This window comes from Monodon monoceros, unplaced genomic scaffold (genome assembly GCF_005190385.1).
Source record: "Monodon monoceros isolate NGI ecotype Baffin Bay Population unplaced genomic scaffold, NGI_Narwhal_1 Super_Scaffold_11, whole genome shotgun sequence".
Lineage (NCBI taxonomy): Eukaryota > Metazoa > Chordata > Mammalia > Artiodactyla > Monodontidae > Monodon > Monodon monoceros.
In genome coordinates, this window is record NW_021703767.1 from 95,113,314 (window position 1) to 95,136,908 (window position 23,595).

General features: G+C 37.1%; 1 protein-coding gene across 2 annotated transcripts; it reads left to right on the forward strand.

Moving 5' to 3' along the window:
* The first annotated feature begins 9,696 nt into the window (after positions 1-9,696).
* Positions 9,697-23,313, forward strand: EIF5A2 (eukaryotic translation initiation factor 5A2). Of its 2 annotated transcripts, none has more exons than XM_029214891.1 (5): positions 9,697-9,807; positions 10,521-10,691; positions 11,234-11,338; positions 21,575-21,706; positions 22,293-23,313. In XM_029214891.1, exons 2-5 carry the CDS (start codon positions 10,527-10,529, stop codon positions 22,350-22,352), a joined length of 462 nt encoding a protein of 153 aa, XP_029070724.1. In that variant the 5' UTR covers positions 9,697-9,807; positions 10,521-10,526; the 3' UTR covers positions 22,353-23,313. The 2 variants fall into 2 exon arrangements, with proteins under 2 accessions (XP_029070724.1, XP_029070723.1); XM_029214890.1 differs by having other exon boundaries at positions 9,722-9,807; positions 10,492-10,691.
* Positions 23,314-23,595: the final 282 nt, after the last annotated feature.

Below are 23,595 nucleotides of genomic sequence, written 5' to 3' on the forward strand. Positions count from 1 at the left end.
GAATGTACTTTTCTCTAATATCTAAAAGAGTTTGTGTGAAATTGGTGCTATTTCTTTCTTAAAATTTTGATAGAATTCAGCAGAAAACGTCTGGATTTCTTTCTGGAAATATTTTTGATGATGAGTTCAATTTTTAAAAATAGACGTAGGGCTATTCTGATTTTCTGTTTCACCTTGCATCCATGTTGCATGGTTTTAAGGATGTGTTCATTTCACCTAATTTGTTAAAATTATTGCCATAAGTTGTTCATTGTACTTCTATATTACCCATTTATTTTGAAGAATCTATGGCACTAGCCCTTCTTTCATTCCTGATGTTGGTCATTTGTGTATTCTCTTTTTTTGTTGTTTAGAACTCTATCTAGGGTTCAGCATTGGCTATTTTCTCTATTTTTAAAGTACCTCATTGATCCTGTGTTTGTATTTATTCTTTCCTGCCTTTTACTTACTCTAGATCATGGATTTGTGAACTACAACCCACAGGACAAATCTAGCCAACCTCTCACAAACTGCTGAGAGAGGTATTTAAAAATACCCAACTGTGATTGTGAACCTATCTATGTTTCCATTTAGCTCTATTAGTTTTTGCTTCATGGATTTTTAAGCTCTGTTATTATGCATATACACACTTAAATTACAGATTTTCCTAAAGATTCAATCTTTTTATCATTATGAAATGTCTCTTTTCCTTTGGTAATACTCTTTGTCTTGAGGTCTACTTTATCTGATATCAATATAGTCACTCCTACATTTTAATGCTAACTGTCTGAATGGCATCTAGTTTTTCATCCCTTTACATTCACCTGTATGTGTCTTTACTTTTAAATAGAGCATTTCTTTTTTTTTTTTTAGATGTTGGGGGTAGGAGTTTATTAATTAATTTATTTATTTTTGGCTGTGTTGAGTCTTTGTTGCTGTGCGAGGGCTTTCTCTAGTTGTGGCGAGCAGGGGCCACTCTTCATCGCAGTGTGTGGGCCTCTTACTATCATGGCCTCTCTTGTTGCAGAGCACAGGCTCCAGACGCACAGGCTCAGTAGTTGTGGCTCACGGGCCTAGTTACTCCGTGGCATGTGGGATCCTCCCAGACCAGGGCTCGAACCCGTGTCCCCTGCATTAGCAGGCAGATTCTCAACCACTGCGCCACCAGGGAAGCCCTGTGTCTTTATTTTTAACGTATTTCTTGTAGATGGCATGTATTTTGTGATTCTCCAGTCTGACAATCTCTGCCTTTTAACTGGAATATTTAATCCATTTATATTTAATGTCATTAGCATGTATTGTGTGATTCTCCAGTCTTACAATCGCTGCCTTTTAACTGGAATGTTTAATCCATTTATATTTAATGTCATCATTGATAAGGTTAAATTTAGTTCTCTCTTTTTGCTATTTGTTTTCTATTTGCCCTATCTAATTATTTGACACTGATAATATATTTCGAATCTAACATATCCAAAATATTATTTCAACATGTAATCAGTATAAGAAATTATTAATGAGATATTTTACATTCTTTTAAAAACTTTATATTGAGGTATAATTTACAAAGTTGTAAGAAAATTAAAGTGTCCATAATGACGATTTGATACATGTATATGTTGTGAGACGATTCCTTCCATCTAGTTAATTGGCACATCCATCATGTCATACGTCATACATTTATCTTTTTTTTTTAATATTCCATGTATAATGAAACCTAAATGCAGTAGTTTTCTTTCTACATCTGGCTTATTTCACTTAGCATGATGCCCTCAAGGTTTATCTATGTGTCAAAAGTGGCAGGATATCCTTCTTTTGCGTGACTGAATAATATTTTATTCATTATCCATTCACCCACTGACAAACACTTAGGTTATTTCCATACCTTGAATATGTGAATAATACTGCAATGAACATGGGAGTGCAGATATCTCTTCAGTATCCTGTTTTCATTTCCTTTGGGTATATCCACAAAAGTGGGATTGCTAGATCATATGGTAGTTCCATTTTTAACTTTTTGTGGCACCTCCATGATGTTTTCCACAGCAGCTGCACCATTTTACATTCCCCAAAACTGTGCACAAAGGTCCCCTTTTCTCCACATCCTGCTAACACTTGTTATCTCTTGTCTTTTTTATGATGGCCATTTTAACAAGTGTGAGGTGATACTCTAGTGATTCTGACTTGCATTTCCCTGATGATCAGTGATGTTAAGAACCTTTTTATGTACTTGTGGGCCATCTGTATGTCTTCTTTGGAAAAGTGTCTATTCTGTTCCTCTGCCTATTTTAAAATCAGTTTGTTTGTTTGTTTGTTTGTTTTGCTATGGAATTGTGTGGATTCTTTATATATTTTGGATACTAACCCCTTAACAGATGTATGATTTGCATACATATTTTTTTCCATCCCACACATTGTCTATTCTGTTCCTCTGCCTATTTTAAAATCAGATTGCTTGGGTTTTTTGCTATTGAATTGTGTGGATTCTTTATATATTTTGGATACTAACCCCTTATCAGATGTACAATTTGCATACATATTTTCTTCCATCCCACAGGTGGTCTTTTCATGTTGTTGATGGTTTCCTTTGCTGTCCAGAAGCTTTTTAGTTTGGTGTAGTCCTACTTGTTTATTTTTTCTTTTGTTATTTTTGCTTTTGATGAAATATGCAAAAACAATCATTGCCAAGACCAACTTCAAGAAGCTTACCCCCTATATTTTCTTCTAGGAGTTCTATGGTTTTGGGTCTTATGTTCACATCTTTAATCTATTTTGAGTTGATTTTTGTGTATGGTATAAGATAGGGGTCTAATTCCATTCTTTTGCATCTGGCTATCCAGTTTTTTTCAACACCATTTATTGAAGAGACTATCCTTTCCCCATTGTACATTCCTGGCTCCTCTGTCATAACTTAATTGGCCATATAGCATGGGTTATTTTCTGGGCTACTTTTCTAGTCCATTGATCTACGTGTCTGTTTTTGTACCAATACCATACCGTTTGGATTACTATAGCTTTGTAATATGGTTTGAAATCAGGAAACATGATGTCTCTGGCTTTGTTCTTCTTTCTTTAGATTATTTTGGCTATTTGGGATACTTCCACACAAATTTTAGGATTTTCTATTTATGTGAAAAATGCCATTGGAATTTTAACAGGAACTGTATTGAATCTGCAGATTGGTTTGGGTAGTATGGACATTTTAACAATATTAATTCTTCCAATCCATGAGCATGGAAAATATTTTATCTGTGTCTTCTTCAATTTCAAAGTCTTAGAGTTTTCCGTGTATATGTCTTTCGCCTCCTTGGTTAAATTTATTCCTTAGAATTTTATTCCTTTTGATGCAATTATAAATGGGATTGTTTTATTATTTTATTAAAGTATAGTTGATTTACAATATTATGTTAGTTTCAGGTGTACAGCACAGATTCAGTATTTTTGCAGATTATACTCCATTATAGATTATTACAGGTAATGGGTATAATTCCCTGTGCTATATAGTATATCCTTGTTGCTTATCTATTTTATGTACAGTAGTTTTTAATCTGTTAATCCCATACCCCAAATTTGTCCCTTCCCCACCACTTTGATAACCACAAGTTTGTTTTCTATATGTGAGTCTGTTTCTGTTTTGCATATACATTAATTTGTATTATTTTTTTAGATTCCACATATAAGTGACATTATACAGTATTTGTCTTCCTCTGTCTGACTTATTTCAATAAGCATTAATATTCTCTAGGTCCATCCATATTGTTGCAAATAGCAGTATTTCATTTTTATAGCTGTGTAATATTCCAGTGTGTGTGTGTGTGTGTGTGTGTGTGTGTGTAATGCCATATTGTCTCAATTCAACCACCTGTTGACAGACACTGGGTTGCTTTGGGGATTGTTGTTTTAGTTTCCCTTTTTGATAGTCCATTGTTAGAGTGTAGAAACACAACTGTTTTTGAATATGCATCCTGCAACTTTATTGAATTTGTCTACTAGTTCTAACAGTTTTTTTGGTGGAGTTTAGGGTTTTCTCCATGTAATATAATGCCACCTGCAAATAGAGACAATTTTACTTCTTCCTTTTCAATTTGAATGTCTTTTATTTCTATTTCTTGCCTAATTTCTCTGGTTAGAACTTCCAGTACTATGTCGAATAAAAGTAGCAAGAGTGGGCATCCTTGTCTCGTTCCTGATCTTAGAGGAAAAGCTTGTAGCTTTTTACCATTGAGTATAATGTTAACTGTGCGTTTGTCATATGTGGCCTTTATTATATTGAGGTACATTCCCACCATAAACAGTTTGTTGAGAGTTTTTATCATGATGGATGTTGAATTTTGTCAAATGCTTTCTCTGTGTCTATTGAGATGATCACATGATTTTTATCTTTCATTTTGTTAATGTGATGTATCACATAGATTGATTTGCAGATGTTGAACCATCCTTGCACCCCTGGAATAGATCTTTCTAATGTACTGAATTCATCTTGCTAATATTTTTGTGGAGGATTTTTGCACTATGTTATTTTCCTTTCTTGTAGTGTCCTTGTCTGGTTTTGGTTATCAGAGTAATGCAGGCCTCATAAAATGAGTCTAGATGTGATCCCTCCTCTTCAATATGTTGGGAAAGTTTATGAAGAATTGGAATTAATTCTTCTTAAATGTTTGGTATACTTCACCAGTGGAGCCATCTGGTTCTGGACTTTTCTTCGTTGGGAGGTTTTGATTACTGATTTAATCTCCTTACTAGTAATTGATCTGTTCAGATTTTCTATTTTTCATGATTCAGTCTTGGTAGGTTGTATGTTTCCAGTAATATATCCATTTTTTCTAGGTTGCCCAATTTGTTGGCATACAACTGTTCATAGTAGTCTCTCATGATTCTTTGTATTTCTGTGGTATCAGTTGTAATGTCTCCTCTTTTGTTTATAATTTTATTTGAGTTTTATCTCTCTTTTTCTTGGTAAGTGTAGCTAAAGCTTTGTCTATATTGTTCATCTTCTTTAAAAAACCTGCTTATTTTCACTGACCTTTTCTATTGTCCTTCTACCCTCTGTTTCATTTATTCCTGCTCTAATCTTTGTTATTTCCTCCCTCTAGTAACTTTAGGTTTTTTTTTCTGGATTCTTGAGGTGTAAACTTAGGCTGTTTACTTGGGATCTTCTTTTCTTCTTAATTAAGGCACTTATCAGTATAACTTCCTTCCTAGGACTACACTTGTGGCATGCCATAAGTTTGGGTATGTTGTGTTTCCATTTTCATTTGCCTCAAGATATTTGTTATTTTTCTTTCGATTTCTTCTGTGATCCATTGGTTGTTCAGTAGCATGTTTAATCTCCACATACTTGTGAATTTTCCAGTTTTACTGCAATTGATTTCTAGTTTCATACCACTGTGGTTGGAAATGTTGCTTGATATAATTTCAATTTTAAATTTATTAAGATTTGTTTTGTGGCCTTTGATGGATATGTTTATCCATCCTGAGGAATGGTCCACGTGTTCTTGAGTAGAATGTGTTTTCTGCTATCAGGTGGAATGTTTTGTAACTGTTAAGTCCATCGGGTCAAACGTGTAGTTTTTTTTGTTTTTGTTTTGTATTTTTTGTGGTACATGGGCCTCTCACTGTTATGGCCTCTCCCGTTGCGGAGCACAGGCTCCGGATGCGCAGGCTCAGCGGCCATGGCTCACGGGCCCAGCCGCTCCGCGGCATGTGGGATCCTCCCGGACCAGGGCACGAACCCGTGTCCCCTGAATCGACAGGCAGAGTCTCAACCACTGCGCCACCAGGGAAGCCCCAAACGTGTAGTTTTAGTCCAATGTTTCCTTATTTGTTTTCTGTCTGGATCATCTATCCACTGTGAAAGTGGGATATTGAAGTCCCCTACTATTATGGTATTGTTGTCTACTCCTCCCTTTAGGTCTGTTAATATTTGTCTTATATATTTAGGTGCTCCCATGCTGGGTGCATAAATATTTACCAACATTAATCCATTTTCTGGGATTGACTCTGATATCATTATATGACTTTCTTTTCCTCTTATTACAGTCTTCGCCTTAAAGTCTATTTTGTCTAAGTACAGCTACCCCAGATTTATTTTGGTTTCCATTTTCATGGAATATCTTTCTCCATCCCTTCACTTTCAGTCTGTGTCCTTAAAGCTGTGAGTCTCTTGCTTTAGCATTAATCACCATCTATATACTGATGATTCACATATGTCCATCTCTATTTAACATATAACTCTCTCCCACAGGAACCTTAAACTTGATCTACCTAAAAGTGAACTCAATTTTCCCTGGAAACTTGTTTTTTCTCTTATATTTTCTATCTCAACAAATGGTGCCACCATCTTTCCAGTTTTTAATTTGACTCTTTCCTCTTCTTCACATCCTGTGTCTCCCTTCCCTTCTGACCCTCAACATTCAATTAATTATGACATTCTTCCATTTTCTCTTACAATTCTCTTGAATCTGTCTTCTCTATATTCTCATAGCCACCACCTTTGTTCACCAACATTAACTATTTCTTCCTAATTGGTTTCATATTTCCAATATTTTCTCCCCCTTAAAAATTCTCCTTATCACAACCAGAATGGTCTTTCTAAATAAAAAATATGTTCTTGTCATTTTCTTATGTACCATTTCACTGTTTCTCTATTGCCTTTGGGAGAAAATCCAAATTCATCCATTTCTTTTTAGAGTACACACCAGTCACACTAAACCATATGCAGTCCAGGATGATGCCACAATTCTGACACCTATAGGCCTTTGTACTCCCAATCCTTTTGCCTAAAATAACATTTCCAAACTCCTCCTCATTGCTTTCACTCATTTTTCAGATCTCAAATTAAGATATCACCGCCAGAGAAGTAATCTTTAAATCTTCTAGACTTGTGCTGTTCGATATGGTAGCCACCAGTCACACACAGCTATTGTGCACTTGAATATGGCTAGTCTTAATTGAGATGTAATCTATAGCAGATTTTGAAGGCTTAGTATAAGAAATGTAAAATTATCTTATTAATAATTTTTATATTGGTGATATGTGAAATAATATTTTGAATGTATTGGCTTAAATAAAATATATTATTGAGATTAATTTCATCTTTTTTACTTTTTTATGTGGCTACAATAAAACTCAAAATTACATGTTGCTTGCATTATACTTCAACTGGACAATACCTAGACCAGATGAGGACGACCAAGCCCTTTATTCCAGCACCCTGTAGTTATTTCTTTAGCAGTATTCTATCTGTTAAAATTGCTAGACGACCTGCACTGGTCGGCAAGCATCTAATGAACAAGGGGCTATCTTGGTCCACAGAGTAATTCCAGTGCTGAGAGCACTAAGATAAAAAGTCAATCCTCATTTTTCATGGATTCCATATTTGTGAATATGTCTAGTCACTAAAATTTACTTGTAACCCCAAAATCAATACTCACTGTGCTTTCATGGTCATTTGTGGACATTCACAGAATAGCAGAAGATTTGAGTCATCCAATACACATTTTCCTAGCCAGGTCAAACAAGGCAATGCTCTGCCTTCTTGTTTGAGCTATCAAACTGTAAACAAGTATTCTTTTCACAGTCTATTAGTGCCACTTTTCACATTTTTGTGACTTCTGTTGATGACTTGGCTATATAAAATGGTCCCCAAGCATAATACTGAAGTGCTGTCTAGTGTTTCTAAGCACATGAAGGCTGTAATGTGCCTTACAGAGAACAAATATGTGTTAGATAAGCTTCCTTTCGGTATGAATTACAGTGCTGTTGGCTGTGAGTTAAATGTTAATGAACCAATATATATTAAATAAAGTGTCTTCAAACAGAAACACACATAAAGCAAGATTATATATTAGCTGACCAAAATGTTGTCATGCTCACAGGAATGTACTATGTACTTCCTCTAGTAGCAATAGTTCAGTATTTGCTAATTCAATGTTCCAGCAACTTTACTAGAATCAGCTATATTGAATGAATGACGCTGGATCATTCGACCAAATCCAAATCTTTTGTGAATGCAATATATGGTGGTATATAGGCAGCATGTGGTAGTATACGGTGGTAGCAGTGATTGTGGAGCCAAACTGCCTTAGAGTTCAATCCTGGCTCTCTGACTCGCTAGATGTGTAATTTGGGGCAAATTACTCAACTTTTCTTTGCCTTTTTCCACAACTGAAAATGTAGACTAAAGAGTAGTTGCTAATGGTTGCCAGGGGCTGGGTGTGGCGGGAGGGGACTGACCACAAAGAGGCACAAAGAAACTTCTGAAATGAGGGAAATATCCTATATCTTGTTTATAGGATTATAGTGGTAGTTACTTAGCTGCCTATGTTTTTCAAAACTCATAGAACTAAAAAGGGTAAATTCCACTTTGTATAAGTTATAACTTAGTAAATTTGAAGTTAAAAAAGGAGTAACAGTCAAAATTAAAGGAATAATGCACTACCTGCTTACATAAATACTCTTTAAATATTTGTAACTGTCCTAATAATAATAGGGAAAGGTTAGGTGGTGTAAGGAAAAGCAGAGTGGACTCATGAACCAGGGTTCTAATCTGGCTCTTTCACATATTAGGTAGAGGCTGAGCTCAGTTTAGAGAGTTCACTTACTTATTGTAGAGGTTAGATTAGACAACATGTGTGAAATACCTGTGAAAAAACTTAGAGCCACATAGGAAAGTGAGAAATGGGATTTTTCATGAGACAGCAATACAAAGTCATAGGGCCACATAAACTGGGGTAAAGGTCACCTCTCCAAGGCAGGAGAATGTGGTGGGTTGTGAAACCACTGAGAAAAGGAGAACGCATCTCTTTCTAAGAATCTCGATCCTAATCCTATTCAAGTCGCTATTGGCTCCACATTGATTCCAAGACAACCCAACTGGTCTAATGAGGTACGGACATACCTCAAACTCAAAGGAATGCCAATGCCAGGAGGAAGGAAGAGCTGCGTCTGGCAGAACATCTTTCGTCTGGACAATGCAGTAGGAGTCAGACACCCATTTGCCTCCAAAACTCCATAACAGCCTCTGATGTGAAGAGTTAGTTAGGTCATTTCACCGCTGCTTTTTAGGTCGCGGACGTCTCAGGAGTTCCCACCCCTGGGAGCACGGTGGATCCTGGTGGAGCGGCAGCAGCAGTGGCTGTGGCTGCTGGAATCTCATCACGGGTGGCTAGGGTCCCCCGCAAAACCCACAGCGGGAGCCACGTAATAAAATACTGCACTCACGCTCTTCCTCGAGGAAGAAGCATGGTTTTCAACGCCAAGTATGGCTGCAAGTTGGGCCAGAAGTTGGAACACAAAGTTCCCTCCACAGTCACGAGGCACAACCGTTGAAGGCCCATGCGTCGCGAGTTCTGGCAGCCGTCACATGACAACCGCCACGCACCTGACGTCAAGGGCCACCGAGTGCGTGGCTTGGTTCCCATTAACTTCGACTGGGACCCGAACGTAACGAACCTAAAAGTTTGAGGGAGCAAGTTTCCTTGCCGGCTAGTTTACCCTCAGCAACCGAACTCCAGAAAGTGCTCTTCACGCCGGAAGTGCACTAGTCCGCAGCACGTGGGGTTGCCAGGGCGCTCTTCACGTGACGGGAGGGGCCTCGGGAACCTTGTAGCCAATGGTAGCGCGAGAGGGCGGTGCCTATGACGCGCCGGGACCTATCCCGGAAGTAGGGCTGATGTGGGGGCGGGAAAGGGCGGGGAGGCCGGGGTGTGGGAAGTGTGGCGGCCCCGCCCCGTGTCTTGGAACTGCCGAGGTCGCCAGCGCTGCCGCCGCCGCAGCTGTGGGAGACTGGCGCGGTTACGCAGGCGAAAGGCGCTCTTTCCCTGCTGAAAGGTGAAGACTCTGGGAAAAGGTGGTGGGGCTCAGACCGGAGCGAGGCAGGGCCGGGGAAGGCGGCCGGAGCCGAGCCCCAACCGTGGAGAGGAGGAAGGATGGAAGGGGGACCGAGGCGAGCGCGGGACCCGCCAAGGCTCAGGCCCGTGAGGCGCCGGGCCGGGCCGGGGATGCCGGCAGGACAGGGGGCGTCTGAGAGGCCGAAGTGACGGCGCTGCGGGCTGGGGGGAGAAGTGCGCTCCCGCTGCCCGAGGGCCAGGTGCTGCTGGCCAGGTCCTGTTATCTCCATCCTTCGTGGGGACATGAGGCCTGGGCTGGGCCCCCCGCAGTGAGGATCCGGGCGGCGGCGGAGGGCCGGGAGGCGCGGCGCGGTGCGGGAAAGTCACCGGCTCCTCCTGCAGTGGGACGGTGGGGCCGGGATTTGCTGCCCCCAGCGCGGGTGAGCGCCCTGGGCGGGTATCCCCACCCCCCTCAACGAGCTCTTCTGCGACTTCCCTCCCACCTCCCCACCGAAGGATGGAAAAGTTTGTAAGGCCGGAGTTAGAAAGTCCCCACTATTCTGGGTGGGTGTTCTATAAATGCAAAAATAATAGATCCATGATGCGTGGCTCGTAACCTCTCCGAAATGAGGCGTTTCCCTGCCTGCATGCCAGTTGTTAAAAAGCAAACAAACTTTTTGCATAGTACCCTCAGAAAAGCAACCATCTCCCCAGCCCACCATGGCGGACGAAATTGATTTCACTACTGGAGATGCTGGGGCTTCCAGCACTTACCCTATGCAGTGTTCGGCCCTGCGCAAAAACGGCTTCGTGGTGCTCAAAGGACGACCATGCAAAATAGTGGAGATGTCAACTTCCAAAACTGGAAAGCACGGTCATGCAAAGGTAAATGCCCTTCCAGGTCTTTCTTGGTGTTGGGATTTTGATCATTTGTATTCCATTACAGAACATGAGGTTTCTGTAGTTATAAGTGTATAATGACACTTTTTTTTTTCTTCCCACAATTACTGGGTGATCAGCTATTTGAATACTGAAAGGTAACATTTCCTTCTTGGGCCCTTATAATGTTTCATTAACTGGGAACTGAAACTTTCCTGAATCCTAGTGACTTAGACAATCTATTCAGTTTACAAATGAGAAAACCTGTTCTAACATTCTAACGAACCTAAATTCATTGTTCTTAATCACTCTTATGATTGAATTACTAGACTATATGATATTGGGTCTTGATATGTCATGATACTGTTTAGTTGTTCACTGCTTCTCAGTTGTATGACCACTACATTTTTTTTTAAGAAAGTAAAATTAGATGACCTTGGAAGGAGAAAGAATCTGTCATAATCAGCTTTAGTATTATGCGTCTGTGTATGTAATGAGTGATATCTTGGCAAAGATTAAACAGTTTCCTGTTCTCCCGTCTCTGTTAGGTTCACCTTGTTGGAATTGATATTTTCACGGGCAAAAAATATGAAGATATTTGCCCTTCTACTCACAACATGGATGTTCCAAATATTAAGAGAAATGATTATCAAGTAAGTACTAATTTCCTTTAGAATGCTGCTTGTTTCCTGAAGGTGCAAATATTTTCTACTGTCCATTGTAATTTAATAAAACCCACAAGTAGTTTTGTAGGTTTTTCTAACCAATTGTTAAGTACCACTTATTTTAGAAATTGGAGAAATAGATAGTGCTATTTAACACTTGGTACCTTATCTAGGATGACTGCTAGTTTGCCACTTTTTAACATTCTTGCATTTTAAAAAATTTGAACACTTATTATTTCTCAAATCAAGTGACTCCATATTGTGAGTCCAATGTTGAGTAAAATTACTATTTTCCTTGTTGTAAATTATTTCTCTTTGTTGTAAATACTTTCCAGGTATTTCTTTTCCCTTACCAGACCTAAGACTCTCAAGAAATTGTTGGAATTCATGTTCCACCAACCAAATTTGTGTGTATTAGTGAATGTGTGTCAGAATTTGGTATTCTTAAATAGGGAAATAAGTTGAAAGCCATAAACACAAAGGATAAGGTGTATGGTCACTGAATATGGTGAAGAAAATACAAAAACTTCGTAATTGTTTTATTTGTATTCAGTGACCATGCTGTGATCTTTTGTTAAATTATAGGTATAAACTGCAAGTTTTAGTTCCAATTATGCATTTGGATAAGTCATGTTTAATGATAGTGTTTTCTTGTTTGGAGTATTGATGGTAACCAAACCACTGACCTCATAGAATGTGGGAGCTCAGATTAATCATAACTAAAGTCTTTCTTGAAAGTCTGCAATTTCTTTATCAAACATACTATATATAGAACTCTTTTCATTTTACATAGTGAAAAATACAAGTGTGACACTCGAATTCGTTTTACCCAATTTAAACTTGTTCCTTTCTATACCTCATATTGTGTTGTATAATTTTTAAAGAATGTCACCATTAACTGCAATTATCCAATGATTTCCTTTTACTTTTTGTCCATATGTAAACATATTTTTGCACAGTTTTAATCTAGTAAGCAGTTTTATGTTTTCATTTTCCCACTTACAAATGTTTTCTAGGTTGCTTTGAAGTCTTCATAGAAATTTGAATTGTCTTAGTATAATAATAGCAAGGTTTTTTTTAAGTCAGGCAGATCTGAGTTTTGATCTAGTTCTGCCACTTTCAAGCTGGGTGATGTTGGACAAATTACGCAACCTCTCTGAGCCTCAGTCTTCTCATCTACAAAGGAGGGATAATATGAAGATTAATGAGAAAATGTCCTCCATAATTCCCTCAAAGTAGTTTTTTTTTTCTGCTTCCCCTTTTTCTGTATAAAAACTTCACTTAATCATTCCATTATTCTTGGAGCACCTAATTTAGACATGGCATATAGTGGATGCTCAATAAACATTTGTTAAATGCATACATGATTACTCAATGAGGTAAAGATAGTACAGCCAACTAAAGCTAAGCATAGAATTTTCTTTTGCCAAAAACAGATTTCTGTTTTCATCCTTAACGTGTGAATGCTTTGAATATTCAATATTCATTAATATTCATTCAACATACAAAGCTTTTGCCCTTGAGTGTTTCAGAAAGATGGCATAAGTAGTTCAGATGACTACTACAGTGATCAAATTAGCCAGTCATTGATTGGAGCTCAAGATTTAACATAAAGGAAAATTTTGGTTTGGGTTTTATTTTGAGATAAAGCAGGACCTGGACTAGGATGAGGGGTATGAGATGAGTGAGGCCCTTGCCTCAAGCACAAAATTTTAAATAAAGACAGTACCAGAAACAATGCCAAGCCACACAGGGGCCTGATCCTGTCTGATATTTTGTTCATTATAGAATATATGCATTAATTCTAATTTTTAAAAATATTACATTAACCTGATCACTGATGGGTGTGTGTGTGTGTGTGCGCGTGCCACCTTAAATTTTGCACCCAAGACAAGTGCCTCACTTGCCTCGCCGTAGTCCCAGCCTTTGGTATGTAGTCTGTATTCCAGAGCGGATCAGAGAATGACTCAAGCCCAACAGTCTGGGTCCAGATCCTTGCTTTGGCACTTACTAACTGCATGACCTTGGTTGGCAAGTTATTTAATCTCTCACCTGCCTTTCTTTATAAAATAAGGATAAGAATAATAAACTCCTCATGGAATCACTGTGAGGTTTAATTAGTTAATTCTTAGAATAGTGCCTTGCAGAGTGAGCACTCAGTGATCACATCCCTTCATTATCAAGTCACTATAGAATACTTATTTCTGTTCATTAAAAAAAATTAGTTCCATGAGCCTTTCCAGTTATATTTATTGTCCTATGGTGGTCTTCACTCACCTTTCCAAGTGCCTTGATTAAATTTCTACTTATTATTTAGCTACCTGTAGTCCTTTGTATTTGCTGAATTCAGTATTTCAAGTGCCAGTTTGACAGTCAGCTAAAGTGAAATATATATATCTGTTCATTATAATAATTAAAAAGTAAGTCTTTGTTTAGGAAAAGAAATGTATCAATATTTACGATTTTAATTTTACATATTTTAACATAAGTTCAGAATGAAGGGAAAATTGTCTCCTGAATTCCATTCCAAGATGTAGCTTGGATTGGAATTGCTAATTTCCATCACTTCTCCCAAAAGTAGTTATGGTTATCTGGGGCTCACTGATGGTGTAAAATACAAATACACCCAGACACCTTTGGGAATCCCCAGACTCTTAAATATAGAAACACTTGTTCAAACTCTGGTACGCACTTGAGTCATATTTCTTTAGAAAGTTCTGTGTTCCTGTGTACTACACCACAAGTTGAATGCCTTTTCTGCATTTACTAAAGTTTAACCTGTCATTTAAAGACCACTTTTCAGAAGGAAAACTAATCACTACAGGACATGTTAAAGTGTATATTGTGCATCTTTGGATTATTGATGAATTGCCAAAACTGTGAATATTAAATCCTAGTATATTCTTCAAATAAGTGATATGTCTTTTGGATATGGAGTTGAATTTTGTTGTTGCAACTAAAATAGAACAACAAAGAAAATAATGATGCTATGAATTCCTTGTGCCTAAAGTCTTTTTATAATTTATACCTGTTCTGGGGAATCTTTGTGTTCCCTGGTAAAAGCAGTCTTTCTTTGGAGTAGAAGACCTCTAAACCAGCAGATCCCAGTACTGCAGGGACAAGAAACAGATATTTTGCTACAGTATCATTAAGGGTAATAGTGAGAAGAGTCTCCTTCCTACCTTTGGTTCCTAGACCTGTGTATTCTACCTATGGGAGAAATAGTACCATGTATTGGAATATAGTTAACCTGTAAAATAGCACCCAGGCCCAGAGTGTGTCATTCAGCAGGAGGCAAAGATGAGTCTTCAATAGGCAAATGCACACAGGCAAACTGTCTTAGAATGATGGAGGACATGGACCAGTGAATTCTCTGAGCATTGTCCTGTTGTCTTTTTATTTTGCTTGTTAAATGAATTTTTTAGCCAGAAATGATACTATGTGAGGTACTGACAGTAATGTGACAGTTTACAAATCCACACATGAGATTTTAGCAGAAGCACTGCAGGCAGCAAAGGCAGGTTTATATGTGGAGTAAGGATCTGTTACAGTGAGCACAAACTGCTGCCTCTTCCATGATGGAGGGCATACGATGTTACCAGGTAGCTGGCTCTTCCCCCGGGGAAATGGTGCCATAGCAGGGACTCTGTATTGGTCTCTGCTATGAGGTACCAGCAGTGGCTGTAGTCAGATCAGCCTTGATGAGAGAAAACCGGTGTCATTGAGCCCATGCCATGGTGGCCAATTGTTCGTGAGCCAATTGAACAAGGACTGGGAAGACTACAAAAAGAAGCTAAATGACATTCACAGGTAGAATCATCTTGTCACCTAATTGTCTGCCTCCTCGGTAGCATGTCCCCTTGGTAAGCATTTATATGGACAGATTCTCTAACTATTTGGAGAGGACCCTCTGCGTACCACTTTCCCAGACCTTATTGTCAGCAATTTTCCCATCTTTTTCTTTCAGTTTTGTTGACCTTCCATCCATACTCTTAGCCCTTGCCCATAATCAGTGTAAATCCAAACCTTTGGTTCTCTCTTCTTTCAAGTCCAGTACATGAAGTTCTCATCCCCACTGTCTTTCAGGGCCACCTCTGAATAGTTTCATCAGACTACGCATAACCATCTAGAAACCATTCTGAATTTTGTTTTTCAGTCAGGTGGTAATAGGGAACTCCCCACAAAGTCATTGGTACAAGTTGAGGGAGAAATTGTGGATGTTGCGGAAGAAGGTGCTTCCAAGTCTCATACAACTTGTTGGTGCTTTCAGGAGCTGCTCAAGTTGATCTCACATATGCAGCTTCTACTTGATGATGGAGTGCTGCTGTGCATACCCAACTTTATGGCTTGGTGTGTCAGATAACACTCTAGTTGATGATAGTGTTATTTCCTTGTGTTGTCTGATAACAATGATCAAACATTCAGTTCCCCCCAGGGACCAGCAGCTCTAAAGAAGTAGTTTGAGAGTGCTGCGGGAAGAGGAAAAGGAAGAAGGAGAAAGGAGGAAGTCTTACCTAAAAGTCTGACTGTTTTGAAATAGATTGAGAAATAAAATTAAATTCAGAAATTAGGGCTAAGCCACCTGTAATGATGCTATTCCTTCTCCAGCCTTCTTCTGTTGTATACCAATAATACAAATACAAGCAAAAAAGTTCCCCCATAATTCTCCTTTTTCATGTTCTTTCTTACCAGACCACATCATGGATAGAATCTGCAGTCACTTACTCTCCCCATATCCTTCCTTTCAGTTCATGCTTTGCTTCCTCAGCTCCCTGTACCCCCAACTATTTAGTGGTTATAGTGCTCTTTCTAGAATTCTGATATACCATAGCATTTTTCTTTTTCACTTTTTATTGTGAACATTTTCAAAATCTGATGAACCTCACGTACCCATCATCCACCTTCCACAATTATCAGTACATAACTAATCTTGTTTCATCTGTACCCCACCATCTATTTTTATTTCCTGTACCGTCTACCTCTTGGTTATTTTGAAGCTAATCCCAGATATTATATCATTTATCATTTCATCTGCAAATATTTTGCTACACATTTTTAAAAGGTATGGGCTGTAAAAGACAGAAAGCATACTGTGGCACCCCCAAAATTAGTAATTCCTTAATATCTTCAAATATCCAATCAATATCTACATTTTCCTAATTGTCTTTGTTTTTTTGTTTGCTTTTTCAGATGTGATAGTTACTGTTTTTGTTTTACAGTTTTTCTAAATCAGGACCTAAATAAAAGTCCACGCATTGAAATTGGTTGAGGTATCTCTTAAATCTACTTTATAGGTTCTCCTCTCTCAGGCATGCATTTGAGCCTCTCTTCCCTCTCTTTCCTCCCTTCCTTCTTTCTCCCTCTCTCTCTCTCTCTTCCCCTCCATTTTTGATGAAGAAACTAGATAAGTTGTTCTGTAAACTTTCGCGCAGTCTGTATTTTGCTAATTGCATTTCCTTTGTCCCATATATTTCCTGAAAATTGATAATTAGATGTACAGACTTGATCAGATCCAGTTTAGATTTTTATTTTCTTCTTCTTTTCTTTAACAAAAATTACTCCATAGGTGATATTCTGTGCAACCATCAAGTAAATGAGTCTGATGGGTTCTTTTTTTTTATTTTATTTTTTTAAATTTATTTTTAGCTGCATTGAGTCTTCGTTGCTGTGTGTGGGCTTTCTCTAGTTGTGGTGAGCGGAGGCTACTCTGCGTTGCCGTGCGCAGGCTTCTCATTGTGGCTGCTCTTGTTGCAGAGCACAGGCTCTAGGTGCACGGGCATCAGTAGTTGTGGCACATGGGCTGAGTAGTTGTGGCTTGTGGGCTCTAGAGCGCAGGCTCAGTAGTTGTGGCACGAAGGCTTAGTTGCTCTGCGGCATGTGAGACCTTCCTGGACCAGGGCTCAAACCCATGTCCCCTGCACTGGCAGGCAGATTCTTAACCACTGCGCCATGAGGGAAGCCCCTGATGGTTTCTTTTTTTGTGATGTTATTAGATATATAATTGCCTCAATCCATTAATTTATTAAAGGAGACAAAGTAATCATCTGTTACTTTTTTTTTCTTTAAAAGCCAGAACACTTCTATAAGAGAAGGTTTCCTTCAGCTTTTTTGTTTACCCTGTGGTACAGTGTATAATAGGAAAGCCAGTATAAATACTTGATTCTTTCCCTTTAAGTACCAGTTTTCAAAATTAGCTGGTTTCCTGGCATCTACTGAAGATGACCAGTGAAATTTTTTTTTTCACTATGAACTCAAGCATTTAAACACATTTATGTTTCAATCCATTGTAGTTATTATCATTATTGATTATCAAATTGTTCTTTCTTTATTCCAGACCTTATTCTGGTTAGCTCCTGAATCCCTTTGATATGGACCTAGTGGTCTTTAATAGCACCATGCTTTCTGATCTTGTATACTTCCTACTGTGGACCTGGAATTATCCATTTTCCCAGGAGCCCTATGGAGAGAAATAGCACCATACATTGGATTCTTTTAGTAGGAAATGACAGATACCACATTCTGGTACTACTATTTTGGGTGTATGGTATAATTTCAAATGTCATTCAGCAGCTTGCTACACCACTGCATGCCTGACTCCTCTATTACAAGTTTTCTGACTCTGCCCTCTCCTGTCTCCTTGCTTGCTATTAGCAAAATGATTGCTCTCTCTACCAAAAAAAAATTGTTCATAAACATCTCAAAGTTATCAAATAAGTAGATTGCTTACAGGTGAGGAATCAGAAGGAAATATTTAGAATTGACTTATAACTGTTTTCTTACCATCCTCTCCTTCCAGCTCTACAGCGTCAGAGAGGGCTTTGAGGGAAGATTGAAAAAGTTGCACAGAAATATGCTTGAAACACAAAAATGACACCGTTAGCTTTTTTTTTCAAGATTGAAAATTACAAAAGGGGAAATGGTACCTTGAGAGAGGAAAAATCTTGCAGATACTACCTTAGCCAGGTGATCAAAGTTAATATCACCAGTAATAGGACATAGTGACATAATTTGCCTCTTGATGTGATACTCTGAGGACACATCATATATGTAGTAATCCTTCCAAAAATGCGCTAGCTGACTCATTAGAAAACAAACTCAAACTGAGCAACATTCTATAATACAGTGAACCTGTGCTTGTCAAAAATGTCAATGTCATGCAACACAAAGGGTCAGGAACTGTTCCAAATTAAGAGACTAAACTGACATGACAGCCAAATAAATACAAGGCATGATCCTGGAGTTGAAAGGGAAAAATTGTTATCGAAGACAATATTGGGACAATTGGCAAATTTGAATATGAACTATATATTGAATAATATGTTAGCAATATTGAATTTCCTGATTTTGAAAAATAAACTGTGGCTATGTAAGAATATGTCTTTGTTCTTGGGAAAAACACACTGAAGTATTATTGCTGAAGAGTCATGATGTTTGAAACTTACTCTCAAATGGTTCAGCAAAAATAAGAAAAGAATAAGAATGTGTATGGTATGCATTTTATATATTCCATATATACAGAGAGGGAAAAATAGCACATGTGGTTAAATGTTAACAAAGAGTAAATCTAGGTAAAAGATAAAGGATTTCATTGCATTATTTTTGCAACTTTTCTCAATATCTGAAAAATTTTAAATAATTTATTTAAGATCAAATAATTTACTTTTATTATTTAATTTTACTTTTCTGTAGCTTAGCTTATTTTTGAAATTTTCAATTTTATTTCTTATAGCAATTTATTTTAATATTTAATACTTATAAATATATATTTTAGATGTTTTATAATATGTCTGTATCTTTTTGTATTTGAAATGCTTTATATTTCATCCCATGGCTTATTTTATTTAATTCCCTTTAAAAAATAAAATACCATATAAATACCAAAATATCAGTATTATTATTTGGTTTATGTGGTTCAGTCACTAGTGGAGTGGGAGCCTTTAACTCTTGAAATTGACAAGTTCTACTTCAGGGAATTGTTAAAAGAGCTGAAATAAAAAAAGATGAGCCTGTGGTTAATTGTTTAAAAATTACACTTCTGTCTCAACCTCCTTGCTTCCCGCTTTACTGCCAACTACCTCACAAATGTTTGAGTGACCAAAAGATTAATTAAAAGTGTTTGTGGTGGCTCAGTAGGATGGTTTTTTGTTTTTGAGATTGTAGACATGTGTAAAAACTGAAATCTCTGGTGGTAGGTGGGGTTTCTGTGGAAAGCCATTGCCAGAGTTGGTAGTGCCATAGAGGAGAGCTTTGAAACTCTACCTCTGTGGTATGCCTGTGTTATGTCATAGGGGCTAAAGGGGACCAGGGACCATGTCTTTAACTCTTTTTGTGTATGTCAATGGTAGCATATGGTATGATGGGTGATTGCCTTTTATAAAACCTGTTAAACAAATGGGACCTAATGAAACTTAAAAGCTTCTGCACAGCAAAGGAAACCATAAACAAGACAAAAAGACAACTCCCAGAAAAAAAAAAAAAAAAAAGACAACTCCCAGAATGGGAGAAAATAATTGCAAACGAATCAACAGACAAAGGATTAATCTCCAAAATATACAAACAGCTCATGCAGCTCAATATCACAAAAACAAACAATGCAATCAAAAAATGGGCAGAAGACTTAAATAGACATTTCTCCAAAGAAGACATACAGATGGCCAAGAGGCACATGAAAAGATGCTCAACATCGCTAATTATTAGAGAAAAGCAAATCAAAACTACAGTGAGGTATCACCTCACACCGGTCAAAATGGCCATCATCACAAAACCTACAGCAATAAATGCTGGAGAGGGTGTGGAGAAAAGGGAACCCTCTTGCACTGTTGGTGGGAATGTAAATTGATACAGCCACTATGGAGAACAGTATGGAGGTTCCTTAAAAAACTAAAAATAGAATTACCATATGACCCAGCAATCCCACTACTGGGCATATACCCAGAGAAAACTATAACTCAAAAAGACACATGCACCCCAATGTTCATTGCAGCCCTATTTACAATAGCCAGGTCATGGAAGCAACCTAAAGGCCCATTGACAGACGAATGGATGAAGAAGATGTGGTACATATATACAATGGAATATTACTCAGTCACAGAAAGGAACGAAATTGGGTCATTTGTAGAGATGTGGATGGACCTAGAGACTGTCATACAGAGTGAAATAAGTCAGAAAGAGAAAACTAAATATCATATATTAACGCATATACGTGGAATCTAGAAAAATGGTACAGATGAACCTGTTTGCAAGACAGAAATAGAGACACAGATGTAGAGAACAAATGTACGGACACCAAGTGGGGAAAGGGCAGGTGGGATGAATTGGGAGATTGGGATTGACATATATACACTAACTAATATGTATAAAATAGGTAACTAATGAGAACCTGCTGTATAGCACAGGGAATTCCACTTCGTTGTACAGTAGAAACTAACACAACATTGTAAAGCAATAATACCCCAATTAAAAAAAAAACTTAAAATTCTAGGCACACTGATGGTGTACATGCTTTTAGAATAAATTAATGTGGCCTGGCTGTTTCCTCATACCTGTAATGAAAGAAATTCAGTGATATCAATACTGTGCTTTTTTGCAGGTTAGGTTGATGACTGGTTTTGTTTCATTAATGTCATCAACAAGCTAATGTTTTTCTTTTTTAAAAAATCTAGTGTTGTTAGCAGTGAGCTGGAGACCAAAAATTTTCCACTTCAGTTTGTTCATAATCAAATTATAAAACACATTGTTTGTAATCATGAAAAACTGAAAATAACTTTTATGCCCATTAATACAAAAAATGGTTAAATCAGTTACAGTATAACTTTGCAGTTGTGAAGTGATTAGAGACTAAGGTAGGTCCATATTTTCCAAAACGGAAAGATTTCTAAGATATATTAAGTGAAAACAACTTGCTGAAAAATACTTATAATATCTCATTTATTTTTTAAAGCAACTATATATTGTGTACATAACTTCAGGATACTCTATAAAAAAGCCTAAACTGTTTAATAACCTAGAGATTTGTGGGAGGGGAGAGTGCAGGAAGGAATGAACTTATATTTTTTTGTCTGTACCTATTTTATGCTTTTGTATGTGTAGCATTCTTAAGCACCAAAAGTGTATTAATGTATTACTGTGTACTTATAAAAATTAATATAATTGGCAATTTATGTAAAAATTACAAAGGAGTGGGTGTAATCTAATCAGTGCAAATGATATAATTTCTTTCAATAGCTGATATGCATTCAGGATGGTTACCTTTCCCTGCTGACAGAAACTGGTGAAGTTCGTGAGGATCTTAAGCTGCCAGAAGGTGAACTAGGCAAAGAAATAGAAGGAAAATATAATGCAGGTGAAGATGTACAGGTAAAGACCTATGGAGAGATTGTTTTTTTAAATCACTTTATAAAAACTTTGACCTAAACTAGTTAGCGTAAAATACTATTTGTGAAATACAGCTTTTAAATACTGCTGAAATGTTGAAAATGATCTCTAGAACTAGGCAGTTTTCCCATGATAACTTTTACCATGGCCATTACCAAAGAAAGTATCAAAGTTCATTTTTTACTAAATAGACACTGTCAATCCAGAATTTGTTTTGAAGATCAGCCTGAACTATTCTTAAGGATGAGAAAGGATGTTATGGGAATACTAAAGAGTGAAGGTGGCTTACTTTATCTTGTTATAACTCTCAGAAGTATAACATCTAATAAGTATTGAAACATTTATAGTTCTTATTCTCCTGTTCCCTGGAAGTTTTCTTAAAAACCACAATTTGAGAAATTTAGCTTTAGAAAACTAAAAAAAAGTGGATTATTTGATCTTGGAATACCTCTTTACAAAATCAATATGTATAAAATATCCACAAATATCCAATGTATGATGAATTAACTATATCTTATATATGTATTGCCTTTTGAATACATTTTTGCCTGCATTTTTTTCCTTCTAGGTGTCTGTCATGTGTGCAATGAGTGAAGAATGTGCTGTAGCCATAAAGCCCTGCAAATAAATGGGAACATCAGGCATGAGCAAAATGTTTAGGTCTGGATCAACTGCAGATCTAAAGTTTGGTTCTAAGTTGTCACCAAAGCTATGGCGTTCATAAGCAACCTCATTTCTTTTTTAATTGTTTTGAAATTGTGCTCAGTTAGTTTTGCAGGCAATTCGTAATTTAAAAAAATGATCAAGATGTATAATTCTTTTTTTTTAATTTTGTAGGTGTCTTTCCTATAACTTTCCTGTGGTTTTCAGTATGTAAGTCTAAGAAACAGACAAGATAGCTTCAGCAGATGTGATTTGTCTGAGCAAATCGTTCCTAAATTTTAGTTAAATGATAAATAAACCAGGGTTTTAAATCAAACAATGTAGCATCTCGTGGTACTGAAGCACCACATTTAAGTTGAATTGCTCTGCATTAATTTCAAACTTAATATCATAGAATAAGTAGATTATGGATTGGAATTGTCAGAGTTTCAGCATGGGTGTGGCAAGTACAGATCCTTAAACAAAAATGTTATCAAAAAGTGCCAGTTATCTTAGTAACCATGTGCAGCCCACCTGTATTACCTCAGTCATTCTGTTCTTTGCCAAATTGCTGGTACACTTAATATAACCTATATTATGGTGATTTTAGTACTTTCTTGTGGTTGACAGAGGCATTAAACTGTTTTGTGATTGTTAGCAAGTCATATTGTAAGGAAGACACAAAGGACAGTGGCAAAGGATGTTGGTTAAAGCTATAGGTTTTTATTTGTGGCCTTTGTATTCAACATAAAAATAGGAAGTTTCCATTTGTGTTTTTGCCTTTAACTCTTGTTTTCTCTCTTTATTTAAGGGAGTGACCTGCTTTACAGGATACTATGCAGCACTTTTTATCAATTATGTTGAATAAATGTTGGTATTTGTAGTAGTCACTCCTTTTCAGCCGTTTTTAAGTAGACTTTTTTGACATCAAAATATTTGTTAGACAAAACTGGAAATTCTTACTTTAAATTGATTTGGAACATTTGTTAAATTTATGTATGTTTTTTCTAACATGAAAGTGAATCATAGAAGAAAAGTCACTTTATGTGATAATTATTTAACTTAAGAAGTATATGTATTTTATCTGATTGTGACTTAATTCAGTTACTGGTGTGAAATATATCTAGGAAAGAATTCTATAAACAATTATTTTAAAAATATTTTAAAATTAACCAGTATTATTTTAAAAAGTATTTTAGGTGATTCTGCTACATTTCTGTTTAGCCTTT

Bases quoted from the DNA above. Each gene is read 5' to 3' on its own strand.
- EIF5A2 (XM_029214891.1), top strand. From the start codon at position 10,527: ATGGCGGACGAAATTGATTTCACTACTGGAGATGCTGGGGCTTCCAGC. The intron at 10,692-11,233 runs GTAAATGCCCTT...CGTCTCTGTTAG, and splicing joins GAAAGCACGGTCATGCAAAG to GTTCACCTTGTTGGAATTGA. The intron at 11,339-21,574 runs GTAAGTACTAAT...TTCTTTCAATAG, and splicing joins TTAAGAGAAATGATTATCAA to CTGATATGCATTCAGGATGG.